This window comes from Pan paniscus, chromosome X, assembly GCF_029289425.2.
Source record: "Pan paniscus chromosome X, NHGRI_mPanPan1-v2.0_pri, whole genome shotgun sequence".
Classification (NCBI taxonomy): Eukaryota; Metazoa; Chordata; class Mammalia; order Primates; family Hominidae; genus Pan; species Pan paniscus.
This window is the reverse complement of record NC_073272.2, coordinates 80237144-80253086: the sequence shown is the minus strand read 5'-3', so window position 1 is coordinate 80253086 and position 15943 is coordinate 80237144. Positions and strand designations below refer to the sequence as shown.

Here is a 15943-nt window from a genome sequence, read left to right as displayed (position 1 = left end):
AGTGCTAGGATTACAGGCATGAGCCACCGCGCCCGGCCTGGGGTAGGTATTTTTTAAATTGTTATTGGAATGATGATTTATAAAGTGTGGTCTTTGATTTAGCTGCATGTTTTGGATTGAAATTTAGGGCAAAGTATTAATAGTATCATCTTGATTTACCTGGAATATTACATTATATAGCAGCATTACAAACTTAAGGTGTATTGGGGTATGAAAAGGAAAGTGTACAAATGTACAATGAAGTGTTAACTAGGATATCAACATAGTAAATAGGGGTTGCATGGCCACGTATACTGCATATATGAGACAAAAATCCTGCCTTTTTGTTCATATGTATACTTTCATTTGAACTGATTGTCATTAATGCTTAATTTATCAGAATAATATTAAGGTAATGATAAATTGAATTTCTTCAACATTTCATTACTACCGTCAGTAGTAGTAATGAAATCCTTACCTTCTGTTTTCTGAAACAATCATCTGATTCAGTGTTTATACTAAATTACATATTCTAGAAATCCTTGCCTTCTGTTTTCTGAAACGGTCATCTGATTTAGTGTTTAGTGTTTTACTTGTAATTTTGAACACAAGGGAAGGTGCTTTTTTATTAAAGCTGCTGGCAGTTAAGTATTGACGTATCCTGATCTGAAATGTCATTTAAAAAAGAATCTGTACATGAAGCTTTTTGGTCAGTTTATGTTGAACTGTAAGGTTTTTGAATATGGCATTTAAAATATAACACTCTAAAATTTCCAGAATTTTAAGTAATGATAGAGGGAAAATTTTGAAGTTGTGATTGTTTCTGAATTTTCATCTGGGCACTTTATTTTCTGCTTCCTAGTTGGCTGTTACTGACCACATAATAGAATTAGATTTGCTTCTTGCAATTCATCTTAAGGTAGATAATTTAAATAATACAGATGTCCTTTCATTTGTGGTGACCCTATTGAGTTGTTGGCTAATTTATTGCTTCCTCCTTGGAGCTTTACTGGGGACAACAGAGTAATCAAGGTTGTGTGTGTTTAAATGAACAGTTCTTGTTAATCTATAAGTTTTATATATTGAAATGGTGATTTGGAAACTTTTTAGAAACCACATTTTAAGATTTTTAAATCATTTTTAGGAGTCTCGTATCATAAGACTGAACCAGGGCCTGGTGTGGTGGCTCATGCCTGTAATCCCAGCACTTTGAGAGGCTGAGGCAGGCGGATCACTTGAGGTCAGGAGTTCAAGACCAGCCTGGCCAACATGGCGAAAGCCCTTTTCTACTAAAAATACAAGCATTAGCCGGGTGTGGTAGCTCATGCCTGTAATTCCAGCTACTCAGGAGGCTGAGGCATGAGAATTGCTTGAGCCCTGGAAGCAGAGGTTGCAGTGAGCTGGAATCGCACCACTGCACTTCAGCCTGGGTGACTGAGACTCTGTCTCAAAAAAAAAAAAAAAAAAAGACTGAACCAAAGTTATAAATGTGTTTAGGTGTGGTATATAGTTTTACATTTATTTCGCATTTTAATCTCTAAAACTGAAAGCACCAGTTAGCGCTTACATTTGGAATGACATAGATTGTATTACCCTCATTTTACATGCAAAATACTAGAAGTAATTTTATGTTTTTTATGAAAAACTTTTATAAAGATTGTTATTGTCCTTAAAAAATGTACATACATCTATGATTATATGTTGTTATAAGAAGTTGCATCTGCATATAACACATTCAAGTTTAAAAGTGTTTTCACATTATCTCATTTGATCCTCACCAAGTACTTTAAAACACTGTATTTAAATTCCAGACATACCTGTATTCTTTTCTTAACCAGCTGTTGTTCTCCAATTACTAATAATAGCTTAAATTGTCAATTAGAACAGCAGAATGATCTTTGAGTGCTGGTAGCATAGTTATTGCATCTCTAAGTGTGGAAGCAGTTTAAGCATGTTTGATTTATTAACTGCCATGTGGACATAGCCATAGTTAGGAAGAACAGGATGCATCATGGGATATCAAAAAGCATGCTCTGCTCAACCCCAGTGCAGTGTATTGTGCATATAATGCTAACTGATAGGTATTATGACAGAGAGAGGTCAATATCTGGAAATCGGTATTCCTGACTACTCCTGACTACTGACTTGCTTGAGCCACCACGCGCTCTCTGAAATATACTGGCTTTAGCGATTTGTCTAGATTGATCCTTGGCATTTTTTTTTCCACATATGGGCTCTAAGGAACGTACTTTCAATGATTTAAAATCCTTTTGGAGATTTATCATTAATCTTAGGATAACTGGTATCTCAGTACAAATGAGATATTGTGAAAGTGAAGAGAGCTGGTGTTAGGGACTAATACTTTGGATTCAGTGAACTTGCCTTAATGAAATTTTGTCCTGAGCATCTTTGTCACATTTGAATATTAGTTTTAGTTCCTGTGTTTTCGTTTTTGTTTTACTACTGATGTTGATTACTGATTGATTAATAAACACTTTCCTTTTGGTAGGCAGCAAAATGGTATTCTAAAAAGGTAGTTTAGTGTTTGTGTCATAATTTAGAGATGACCTTGCTTGACATTTCTTTTTTTGTTTGTTTGTTTTTTTTTTTTTTTTTGAGATGGAGTCTTGCGCTGTCGCCCAGGCTGGAAGGCAGTGGCGCAATCTCGGCTCACTGCAAGCTCCGCCTCCCGGGTTCACGCCATTCTCCTGCCTCAGCCTCCTGAGTAGCTGGGACTACAGGCGCCCGCTACGCCCGGCTAATTTATTGTATTTTTAGCAGAGACGGGGTTTCTCCGTGTTAGCCAGGATGGTCTCGATCTCCTGACCTCGTGATCTGCCTGCCTCGGCCTCCCAAAGTGCTGAGATTACAGGCGTGAGCCACCGCACCCGGCCTGCTTGACGTTTCTTACATGGGATTTTGTGAGTAGTAGAAAAGACCCTAATATTTAGTATGGAATATAGCCTTTACTTGTTGAGTGACCCTAGGGAAATTACTTAAGCTCTCAGAGATTGACTTTCCTCAATTATAAAATGAAAATTTCCCATTTGTTGTGGGGAACAAGTGAGTTAAATGTGAAAGAATGCATTTTGTTAATTGTAAAATGCTGTGCAAATGAATTGTTCGCTACATTTTAAAATTAGGATAGAGAGACCAAACAGCCAGCATGGAAATCTGGAGAACTATGACCCCAGATGTTATATTTTCTTAGTCGATGAGATATCACCCCCTAATTTTCTTAATTTTTAATTTTTTTTTTTTTTTTTTTTTTAAGATGAGAGTCTTGCTCTGTTGCCCAGGCTGGAGTGCAGTGGCGCGATCTTGGCTCACTGTAACCTCCGCCTCCCAGGTACAAGTGATTCTCCTTCCTCAGCCTCCCAAGTAGCTGGGATTATAGGCGTGCGCCACCAGACCTGGGTAATTTTTCTATTTTCAGTAGAGGTGGAGTTTCACCGTGTTGGCCAAGGCTAGTCTTGAACTCCTGACCTCCAGTGATCCGCCCACCTCAACCTCCTAAAGTGTTGGGATTACAGGCGTGAGCCACCATTCCTGGCCCTTAATATATTTATAAAGTAAGGGGCATATAAAACAGTACTATAAAAAAAGAATATTTAAAATATTAGTGTCAGAATTGAACTCAGAATGAGTGAGCTGTGTCTGTGTTAACACAAACATGAATGTATGTCGAAAGATATTTAGTGTAATATGCATTTTTTATGAATGCCAGTATAACACTGGTGTAGTATTCACTTTTTTTTTTTAAACAAATGGGAATTTTATTGTGAGTCTTTCATATGTCTTATTGCAGGGATTCTCAACCCTTCTGATTGTATCCTGAATTTATTTTCTATATATTTTTGAGATTTATTTACTTATTTATTTGAGACAGAGTTTTGCTCTGTGGCCCAGGCTGGAGTGAAGTGGCACTCACTGCAACCTCCACTTCCCGGGCTCAATCCATTCTCCTGCTCTAGCTTCCAGAGTAGCTGGGATTACAGTCATGCACCACCATGCCCACGTAATTTTTTGTATTTTTAGTAGACGTGGGGTTTCACCATGTTGGTCAGGCTGGTCTTGAATTCCTGACCTCAAGTGATCAGCCCACCTACGTCTCCCAAAATGTTGGGATTACAGGTGTGAGCCACCACACCTGGCCTAATTTCTCGTATTTTAAGTTACCCTGTTTAAAATGTTTTCTCGTCCGGGCGCGGTTGCTCACGCCTGTAATCCCAGCACTTTGGGAGGCCTAGGTGGGTGGATCATGAGGTCAGGAGTTCAAGACCAGCCTGGCCAAGATGGTGAAACCCTGTCTCTACTAAAAATACAAAAAATTAGGCGCGGTGGCAGGCGCCTGTAATCCCAGCTACTCCAGAGGCTGAGACAGGAGAATCCATTGAATTTGGAGGGCGGAGGTTGCAGTGAGCCCAGATCTCGCCCACTGCCCTCCAGCCTGGGTGACAGAGTGAGACTCCGTCTCAAAAAAAAAAAAAAAAAAAGATGTTTTCTCATGCCCCTTAGTATCCGCCATTGTGTTTTATAGTTAGCTGGGTCTCAATTATTTGTGGTTTTCTTAACTTTTGTTAGAAGCATGATATATATAGATATATATATTTGGTTTATTTTATCTGCTAGTTGGTACTGGGTTCTTTTGTTGGACCTTTCTCTACTGAGCACCTACTAGAATGTGGGTGGGTCCCCTGTCCTTGTCTTAATTTCATCTGCCCTCAGGTTATAGTGCTTTTCAGTGCTTTCTTGAGGCAGTGTAAGCCAGAGAATACTTGACCCTAGGAGGGTCGCTTCTGGTGGTCTCTTTCTTGAGGAAATCTTAAAACTAATAAAAAGAAAAAGAAATGCTATGCGTAATGATTAGCATTTTCAAAGGTGAGTGATAGGAAGTTTTAACATTTTGTAAGAGCAACTAGGGAAAGGCCTGCCTGCTGTCTTTTTTTTCTTTTTTTCCCCTGCCCGGTTTTTCACTTCTCTTTCAAATTCAGCAACCATTAAAACACAGCATTTGATTTAGGTTATTGTAGACATCAAAAAGAGAAAACCCAGTTAATTTTTTATGTTTTCTTTTATGTTCAAAGAGAAAAACCAGTTAATTTATGTTTTCTTCCAGTCTTGTTTTTTTTTTTTTTGTACAAGTATTTGTATTTGTATTTTTTTTTTTTTGAGACAGCATCTCACTCTGTTACCCAGGCTGGAGTGCAGTGGCTCGATCATGGCTCACTGCAGCCTCCACCTCCTGGGCTCAATCGATCCTCCCACCTCAGCCTCTGAGTAGCTGGGACTACAGGCATGCACCATCATGTCTGGCTAATAATTTTACTTTTTATAAAGACGGGATCTCACTTTTTTTTGCCCAGGCTGGTCTTGATTTCTTGGGCTCAAGTGATCCTCCTAGGATTACAGACCTAAGCCACTGTACCCTGGGGTTTTTCATTAAAAAAAAAAAAAAAAAATAGCCCTTCTTAATAAGGAGATATTATGCGCTAGTTACCATGCAAAATTGTATTGGGTTGGGGTGCCTTTCTCTTTGCTTGGAATGCCCTCCTTTCCCTTTCTGTCTTGTGAACTTTTCATATATTTTTCAAGGGTGAAACTGGACATGAACCCTTAAACCTCTAGGCAAAATTTAGGTGTACCTTACTTCTTTGCTTCCTTAGTTCTCTGTACTGACCTCTGGGCACTTGCAGCTTAATTTGTTTCTATTTACTATTTTGTTTGCTCCTCTAAGACTATGGGTTCCCTTAGGGCAGCAATTTAATCTTCTTTCCATTGCTTTCCTATACTTTAAATGGCTGAATGAATGCATGAGTGGATGACTGTCTTTGTCCTAACCGAACTTTAGGAGATAGTTATCATTACTGTTTTACAGATGAGGAAGTTCAGGCTCAGAGAGGCTAAGAAACTTTGCCTAAGGTCATATAAGTAGTAACTGGGGATGCTGCAAAGATTCAGATCAGTCTCTCTACTGGATCATACTGCCAAAAAAGAGTAACAGCTAGTAAATTTTAGTTCCAGGCTCTCAGACTTCAAAGTACCCTGTTAATCTCTGTAGTACACTTACATTGATATAAAGCTTTGCTGTATTTTTCAAAATCCATTTTGTTTTCTATCCCTAAAGAGCAAAAGATTACATGACTAACTTTTGTATATGCCTGTTCTGTCCTCTAAATCAATCAACCAATCAGACCCAGGCAAAATGTTACATTTTACCTTTTGAGCATGCAATCCCAGTTTGCTTCTTCATTTAACTTCTGTAGCCATGGTCTTGGAAAACAAATAGCGTATTCTCTGCTATATTTGTTTTTTAGAGTTACTTGTCTGATACTATTATTTTTAAAAGCCAGGGTAAACAAATATTTTTGGTGTTTGAAAGTTAGTATTTAGAATGTAGCTCCTGGTGCAGTCCTGGCCTCCTGAGATTCGCTACCTTTTACATTTTATTCAGTGCCCAGCTGGATTTCTTTTAACTAATTATGATGAATAGTATCATCTCCGTGAGTTTTCTGGTTTTCTCAGTTGTCATAATGATTCTGAAGTATGGTAATTCAGTTATTAGATTTGCTCTTCAGGTCAGCCAGTCTAACTATCAAGAAGGTTTATAATCTAGGGTTAATTTAATGTCTTTCAGTTTATTCAGATTTACAGTTTTCATTGCTTTGCAGCTTTGTGTTAATGATTTCTATCATTATAATTTTTCAGCTGCCTTAAGAGGACAGTAGTAGAAAGAGGAGTGGGCAGAGAAACCCAGATTCCTGTATTTTTTCTTTGTAACAATTGGACAAAGCACTTTACTTCTGGATCTGTTTTCTCTTCTGTAAGGTGTGGGGTTAGGTTGATTATACATAGGGATCCTTACATTTCAGAGATTCTATAATTTAACTTTTAGAGCTGTTTTATAGAATAATATAGAAGTTTGAATTATACTCTTAACAAAAACTTTTTTGGTAGAGATGGAGGTCTCACTATGTTGCCCAGGATGGTCTTGAACTCTTGGCCTCAAGTGATCTTCCCACCTCTGTCTCTCAAGTGCTGAGATTACAGGCGTGAGCCACCACACCCAGCCTCATATTATACTCTTTTTTTTTTTCCCGTATTATACACTTAAACTTTGTTTATATAGAATGTTTTTCTTCTGCAGGCCTCAGAGCACTTAACTGTTCCAAGTCAGCCATTATATTCCAGAGAGATAAATGTAGTTAAATGACTGAAATTAGAATGTTTGAGCTTTAAACAAAAAGAGTGGTTTATAATATTAAGACATGAATTTTATAGGCTATGATATAACAATATAGATTTATTTAAAAATGTAAAAAAAAACTATTCAGGGTAGGTAAGAGTTCTTACTTTGAAAAGATCACCTTTAAAAATTTCCAGCTTTAATGAAAAGCAAATAGATTCAAGTAAGCAGTTAACTACCCTTATAAGACCTAAAGTTTGATTTAGAAGAAACATTTTAAGAACTACATCGATATAGTTTGGAAGCCTGCTAATGTGGTTTGAAGGAGAAACTAGCATGTTTAAACTCAAAAGATTGTTATTGCCATTATTTTGATCAAATCTGTTTCTCTAGTGTTACAATCATATTTTATTTATTTATTTATTTATTTAATTTATTTTTTTGAGGTGGAGTCTCGCTCTGTCGCCCAGTCTGGAGTGCAGTGGCGTGATCTCGGCTCACTGCAACCTCTGCCTCCCGGGTTCAAGTGATTCTCCTGCCTCAGCCTCCCGAGGAGCTGGGACTACAGGCGCCTACAACCATGCCCAGCTAATTTTTTGTATTTTTAGTAGAGATGGGGTTTCACCGTGTTAGCCAGGATGGTCTCCATCTTCTGACCCTGTGATCCATCCGCCTCGGCCTCCCAATGTGCTGAGATGACAGGCGTGAGCCACCGCACCCGGCCATATAATCAAATTTTTATTGATTTTAGAGCAAAGGACTTTTTCAATGTAACTGCTTAGAAATCGAGCAATTTTCTATTGTATAGAGTGAAAGTCAAACTTGTTTATTGTACAAGTCTTTAAAGGGATAGTTAGGAGTAAGTTGTATTTGCTGAATATATAGACCTCATTTGTAACCATTAATGATTCTGTATTTTTGAATTATTACTGAGTGATTGATAAAACTTTTTATATAATTAGCTGAAAATCAAACATCATTGTTTCTATAAAATGCAATAGCCAGGGAGCTTAAGATATCAGTTTAAGATGTAACTCCAACAAATTTTCTTTCTATAGGAGGGTAACTCTAAAAATTCTAATTATAGAACTCCCATTTTCTGGATTGTATATGCTAAATATGTTGTATTTCTAGGGTAGTTAAGTGAAGTTTTTATGTAACAACTGAATATCTTGAGTTGGTCCAGAGGATTAAAAAAAATAATTACCAGTAAAAATGTCAACTACTACTCTATGTAAAAGCCCTCTTACAGCATTTACTTGATGAAAAAATAATGGCTGATAACAGAAGCCCAGTTTATCTAAGACAGTTTTGGGAAAAAAGGAATAAGCTGTTATAGTTGTTAATATGCAGCACCTTAAGACTTTTTTTCCAGATACATATTTTAAGGGTACTAATTATATTTGCATGTAGTCATATTTAGGAAATGCCTTAATGTGCAGGGTATGAATTATAAACTAGGATTTTAGGATATCACTCTGTAGATGATAGGAAATGATTTATTCTTATTTTTATTTTTATTTTTTGTAGAGATGAGGGTGGTGCTATGTTTACCAGGCGAGTCTCGAACTCCTAGCTTCAAGCAATCCTCCCTCCTCGGCCTCCCAAAGTACTGGGATTACAGGCATGAGCCACCGTTCCCAGCCATGAAGTATTTTTTAGATTGAATCATCAGCTGCATTGACTTTAATATTACCTCTATATTTTTCTGAAACATAGCTCTGTATAGTTGTTTGCTTGGAAGAAAAACTAAAGATGTGAGAATTAATGGAAAGAATTTACTTAATCCTCTGTCCTGATGCTAAACCCTGGAGATGCAAATCTGAAATAATCTGATTACCATTCTTCCGGAGCATCATGACAGTTGCACAGGCTTCAATTATTTTGGTAGATTCAAATTGTTTTTTTTGAAGGAACTTACCAAAGATATATAGCAGGATATAATTTAAAACAAAAATAATCACAGGTGATTCACTCATGTTACCAGAATTCTGAATACATGTTGGACTGTGGTTCTTTGACCTGTGTTTCCTAGGAAAACAAAAAAGGCATCCTGATACGAGAATTTGAGATTTTTCCTCCAGGAATTCTTACAATAACATTGATTAGGTTGGGCGCGGTGGCTCATGCCTGTAATCCCAGCACTTTGGGAGGCTGAGGCGGGTGGATCACGAGGTCAGGAGTTCGAGACCAGCCTGGCCAACATGGTGAAACCCCGTCTCTACTAAAAATACAGAAATTAGCTGGACATGGTGGCTTGCGCCTGTAATCCCAGCTACTCGGGAGGCTGAGGCAGGAGAATGACTTGAACCCAGGAGGCGGAGGTTGCAGTGAGCCGAGATCGCACCACTGCATTATAGTCTGGGCGACAGAGCGAGACGCCGACTCAAAAAAAAAAAAAACAAAAACATTGATTATAGTTAGACTTTATTTTGATTTTTATTCATTTATTCAACAAATATTTATTTAGTCCTGCTTTATGCCCAACACTTTTTTGGATGCAAGGAATACATCATTGAAGAAAACACACAAAATATCTTCTCTCATGGTGATCACCAGAGATGCGTTAGAAAATTATTCTTTTGTGTTTATTGTTGTTCTTTGTTTTTGGAGACAGGGTCACCCACGGGCTGGAGTGCAGTGACATGAACACAGTTCACTGCAGCCTTGACGTCGTGGGCTCAAGCAATCCTCCCACTGCAGTCTCCCGAGTAGCTGGGACTACAGGCGTGCCACCATGCCTGGCTAATATTTTTTGTTGTTGTTCTTTTTTTTTCACTTATTTTCATTCAGAACCATAATTTTTACATTTTTTGTAGGGATGAGATCTCGCTATGTTGCCCAGGCTGATCTCGAACTGCAGGGCTCAAGTGATTCTCCTACCTTTGCCTCCCAAAGTGCTGGGATTACAGGCATGAGCCACCGTTCCCAGCCTATTGTTCTTGATTGACCTGGTGGTAATAGTATTGATGTGTGTCCTATTCAATGGCATATATATACACACATATATATGTATATGTATACATACATATACATATATACACATACATGTATAGATACACATAGGTATCTATACATATACACATACATATACATGTATATATACATATGTGTATATACCACTGAATATACACACATATATGTATATATGTGTGTATATATACACGTGTGTGTGTGTATATATATACACAATTATAGCACTTATAAAAATCGACATTGTAGCCAGAAGTAGATTTTAGGACCTGTTTCAAGATGAGGATGTAGACGTTCACTTTATCTAAAGGTTTTTAATATTCTGGTTTTTCTTTTTATTGTTTTAACAATGAAGTATTTATGAAACACCTCAGGGATTTGTACATTAGCTTAGATTAAAAATGCAACACGATTTTTGTTGTTTTATAGTTTCATTCTTATCTATATATGGTATCTAATGTCCAGAATTTTACTTGTTTTTTTAAAAACAAGTTTTTGTTTCAAGGAATTTTGGCTACATAGCTGAGTTATTTAAAGCATAGTATTTATAACATTGTTAGTTTTATACCCTTTTGGAAACAAGTTAACTTTAATAGGAAAAACAGTTTTGCTTTATTGGTTGTGGGTTTGGTGCAAGTAATACCTTTCACTTGTATTCTTATCATTTGTATAGAATCTAGGTCTTCTGATTTTGGATCAGTTCGTCACTACTGAATGACTCAAGTAATAGAGAGTTTACTCATCACCTGTGTGCTTTTTTGATTTTGGCATGTTAGTTGCTTTGTAACACTTATTTCATAAGATTAACAGCTAAGCAAATGACTTGATCAAGACATTTAAATGTATATTAGAGTGCCATGCCATGTAAATGTTGTCATATCATTTAAATGTGCTGATTTTGTGACTGTTTCTTAAATTTGGTCAATTATTAAATATTTAAAAATTTCTCTTCCTGATTCCATATGTATATGGAATATATATATGGAAAATATATATCTATACACATACATACAGAGATATATATATATATTTTTTATTTATTTTTATTTTTTTGAGTCGAGGTCTCTCTCGTTCTCCCAGGCTGGAGTGTGGTGGTGCAATCTCAGCTCACTGCAACCTCTGCCTCTGGGGCTCAAGTGATCCTTTCACCTCAACCTCCCGAATAGCTGAGACTAGAGGTACAGCCACCATACCCAGCTAATTTTTGTATTTTTTGTAGAGATGGGGTTTTGTTGTGTGGCCCAGGCTGGTATCAAACTCCTGGGCTCAAGCCATCCGCCTGCCTCGGCCTCTAAAAGTGCTGGGATTATCTGCCTGAGCTACTGCACCCGGCTCTGATTCCATATTTTATTTATTTTTATTTTTTTTATTTCTTTTTTTGAGTCAGAGTCTCGCTGTATTGCCCAGACGGGAGTACAGTGGCACAATCTTGGCTCACTGCAACCTCCACCTCCTGGGTTCAAGTGATTCTCCTGCCTCAGCCTCCTGAGTAACTGGGATTACAGGCGTGCAGCACCACGCCTGGCTAATTTTGTATTTTTAGTAGAGATGGGGTTTCACCATGTTGGCCAGGCTGGTCTCGAATTTCTGACCTCAAGTGATCTACCTGCCTCAGCCTCCCAAAGTTTTGGGATTACAGGCGTGAGCCATCGCGCCCAGGCCTGATTCCATATTTTAAAACTGTACTTTGCTCTATAATGAATGGAACAATTTAGTAGTGGAATAGATTTATATTTTTAAACCAAATAAATGTTTTTCCTGTGTTTTATTTATACTTTTTTAGGTGGCAGCAAATGCACACATTCCTCCAGACTACCTCCTTAAAATTTGTGAGAGAATTGGTCCTTTACTAGATAAAGAGATCCCTCAGAGTGTTCCTGGGGTACAGACATTATTAGGTGTTGGTCGGCAGTCTCTGCTACGGGATGCCAAAGGTGAGATTTTCAGAATTTAGGACTGTGATATCAGAGGAAGGAGTGGAGTGTAGCTTATTTTTAGATTGAGTAAATGTTCCCATGCTTTTCTAAATACTAGTTTTTCTTATCTTGCCAATGTTGTTTTTGTTTTCTTAGTGTACAAGTAAATTTTTAGAGACCTAAAAAGGAGTCCTTTTGTGTAAAAGTGAATATATATAGGTAAAGAATATAAAATACCTTTGTAATCATGGAATAGAGATCTCAAAAGATTCCTCCTTTGATTAATACAGTATAAATACTTACAATATTCTTTCATTATAATGTTCTTACTCTTTATTAGTTTTGATAATGTCATCCTAATGATATTGTACTTTTCATAACAGGTAAATCAAAATTATATATACAATTTTAATATTTGAACATATTTAAGCAAAAATATCAACCCATCAGTAATTTTTTTTTTTTTTTTTTTTTTTGAGACAGAGTCTTGCTCTGTCACCAGGCTGGAGTGCAGTGGCGCGATCTCGGCTCACCGCAACCTCCGCCTCCCAGGTTCAAGCAATTCTCCTGCCTCAGCCTCCTGAGTAGCTGGGACTACAGGCGCGTGCCACCTCGCCCAGCTAATTTTTGTATTTTTAGTACAGACAGGGTTTCACCATGTTGGCCAGGATGGTCTCGATCTCTTGACCTCGTGATCCGCCTGCCTCAGCCTCCCAAAGTGCTGGGATTACAGGCGTAAACCACTGCGCCGGGCCTCAGTAATTGTTAAATAAGCTTTTCTACTCAGCTGATTTTCAGTGTTTTACAGATTTTTCCCAAGTTTTACCTGGAACCTCCATATATGTCAAACATATAAAGTGGTATTTGATAAACATAAAAATGTAAAATTAGGCATTAAAGATGCCTATTGGAGTAATAAATACTTAAGGTATAGCAGCCCATTTATTTCTATGTTTTGTTTAATTAGCATACTATTTTTAAAAATCCTAATTCTCCAAGATAAATAGTTGTGTAATGATACCAGATTTTAAGCATCTCATTTTATAATTTAAGGAAATTCTTAATTGAGTTTATTTGGAAACTTTCAAGAGAGCTTTTGGGTTTTTGTTTTAAAGCCAAGTTATTAGTAATATTTAATATTTCCTTACATTTTTTGACTTAAACATGAAAGAGAAAAAAACACAGCTATTTATAATCAGTTACCATCTGATATGCAGTGCTGTTATCTGTTATGACACAACTGGCAAGTATTTCATAATACGAACATGTACCCAAGTATAAATATGCCTGAATTTTCCCTGGCATACTTGTGCTATAGTTATATCCTTGCTTATACGGTTTTATATGAATAGACGTGTAAGCCTAAAGATCAAGAAGAACTGATGTAAACTTTAAAGCTTATTAATCTGTGACATATTTATATAAGATTCAAATATGTGCATAAAAAAAGCTTTAGTTCAAGACTAGCTTAGAAATAAAATATCCAGATGATATGTTAAGGTGTTGGGTGGTTACCAGTTATAAATTTAGTTTATAACATGTTCAAATATATGCCTATTATTTTCATTTTGGTTTAATAATTAAAAATGTATTCCAACAAATGAAATTAAAATCAGACATTTGCTTCTGAGACCTGGTTAAAAAAAAAAAACTGCTCTATTCCTTAGCAACCTTTGTTCTTTTTATATAGACTGTAAGAGTACACTATGGAATGGGTCTGCTTTTGCGGCTCTGCATAGAGGCAGACCTCCAGAACTACCTGTAAATTATGTGAAACCTCCAAATGTGGGTGAGTAATATACCTGTGTGTTATAAACAGATTGTTGATTCTTTCCTTCCTGAACTCATTAGGAAGACAAAAATAGGTACCAAAATTAAATTGGAAGCATAAACAAACTGTTTACATTCCTGAGGAGTTTCATGGCTAGTCCAGATTTTTTAAACATTTTTACTTAAAGCAAATACAATGTTTTATAAAAGGTGATCTTTGTTTTCTTTATTTCATTTCATTTCACTTCTTTCTTAGCAGAAACTTCTTTTTTAATATAGTATAGACGTTTTTAGCCATATGGTTGTCTATTTACATGTCTATGTGCTGAGTTTCCCAAACAAAAGTACATTATTTATATGTGTTGTTTTCCAAAATTATAATGATGTTATACATTTTTATATGTCTGTATTAAGACAAAAAGTCACCTTTCTTGGTTCCAGTTTAATGAAATTCACGTCTCATTCAAATTATTCTTGGGACATCTCTGGCCAGACCATTATGAAGAAATACTAGTAGTGGTTCCCAAAGAGATCTAGATACAAAACTATTTATATTAAAGTTCGCCCTCACAAAGTATGTGCAAAACCAAGGTGCTGGGTGAGTAATTGCTCCTCTGCTCCATTACTTTCTCGCTCTTCTAAAAAATTACATTATTTTATATATAGTGCCTACAGAATATGCCTATAATTTGAAAGGGATGAATTTCAGATAGAAAAATATGAATACTTTTTTAAAAGGAATACTTCTTATACATTAAGCTTATGTAGTTTAGCCTCAGAGGTTAAGTAAATTGAAGTTAGAAATATTTTTTAAGATATATTTAGACAAAATCATTGATTAGACATACATAGGACTTATTCAGGGAAATTGGATACTCTGAAGTATATTGCTAAAAATACTTTTCCATAGCTTGGATGTTACTTGGAAAAGTTGAGTCTCATTGAACATGGTATTGCTAACTTTTTTTTTTTCAAGAGTTGTTTGTTTATCCACCAGAATTTTCCAGTGTTCACTTTGCCTTAAAGCTTTAGTCATAATTAATATATTGAATTAACTTTTGTTATTCATGCATTTACTTATTTTCAAAATACAGTATTTTTAGCTATACTGTCAACATTATTTTGTAGTGTGTTATGCTTCATGGGTCACATGTGAAATGCTGAAGAGCAACCATTACAATATTAGGTTTACAGGCTTTCTTTATCCCTTCTTCCCTTCTCTCGCTTTTTTTTTCTTTTAACTAAGCATATACTTTCAAACTTCTGCTGGTTTTGTAAAATAAACTCTTTACACTGATTTGAATCTGTTTGTTATTCTTTTAGTAATTGCTTAGGAATTGTCATGGCCCTGGCATTGATGTTTTTAAATTCATTTTAAATCTGGCATGTTATTTGGGGAGGAGCTTTTAGAACAGAGGCAATTCGATCATGATGTATTTTCATGTAGTACCTGGTACTCAAGATGCTTAAGTTTAAGTTATTTAGAATTCAAAGCCTGACAAAAACTCACTAAGATGGATATGAAATCTTTCCAGTTTGTGATTTGAGGCAGTTTTCTCTTTGTGGGTCATAGTTCTCTATAGCTACTTTCAAACCAATCAGTTTTATAGGTTGCCAATCTAAACAAAATTTAATCATGAAGGTATATCTTTTTTTTTTTTTTTTTTTTGAGACAGAGTCTCACTGTTGTCTCTTGTCACTCAGGCTAGAGTGCATCGGCACAATCTCTGCTCACTGCAACCTCCCCCCTCCCTCGTTCAAGCGATTCTTCTGCCTCAGCCCCTGAGTAGCTGGGATTACAGGCATGCACCACCACATCCGACTAATTTTTGTATTTTGTATTTTTAGTAGAGATGGGGCTTCATCATGATGGCCAGGCTGGTCTTGAACTCCTGGCCTCAACTGATCCACCTGCCTTGGTCTCCCAGAGTGCTGGGATTATGGGTGTGAGCCACCACGCCTGCCTGGTATATCCTCTTGAAAGTTCTGTTGAATCTTAGAACTATAAAGAATTGACACTGTTTTTCGGAAAAAAAAAAAAAAAGGAGTTTCATGGTCAAGTAAATGTGGCAAACAGCTTTTTAAAAATGGGGAAAAGTTAAATGAATGGTGGACTTTT

The 15943-nt window shown here is 36.5% G+C and overlaps 1 protein-coding gene across 2 annotated transcripts in view; it reads left to right on the top strand.

Annotated features, from left to right (window-relative positions):
• BRWD3 (bromodomain and WD repeat domain containing 3) overlaps positions 1–15943 on the top strand; it is a 140016-nt gene that overhangs the window by 4270 nt on the left and 119803 nt on the right. For both annotated transcript variants that reach the window (XM_008978138.4, XM_003824424.5), the window contains exons 5-6: positions 11922–12072; positions 13745–13843. In XM_008978138.4, coding sequence (XP_008976386.1) covers positions 11922–12072; positions 13745–13843 — 250 coding nt within the window. The remainder of the gene's footprint in view (positions 1–11921; positions 12073–13744; positions 13844–15943) is intronic.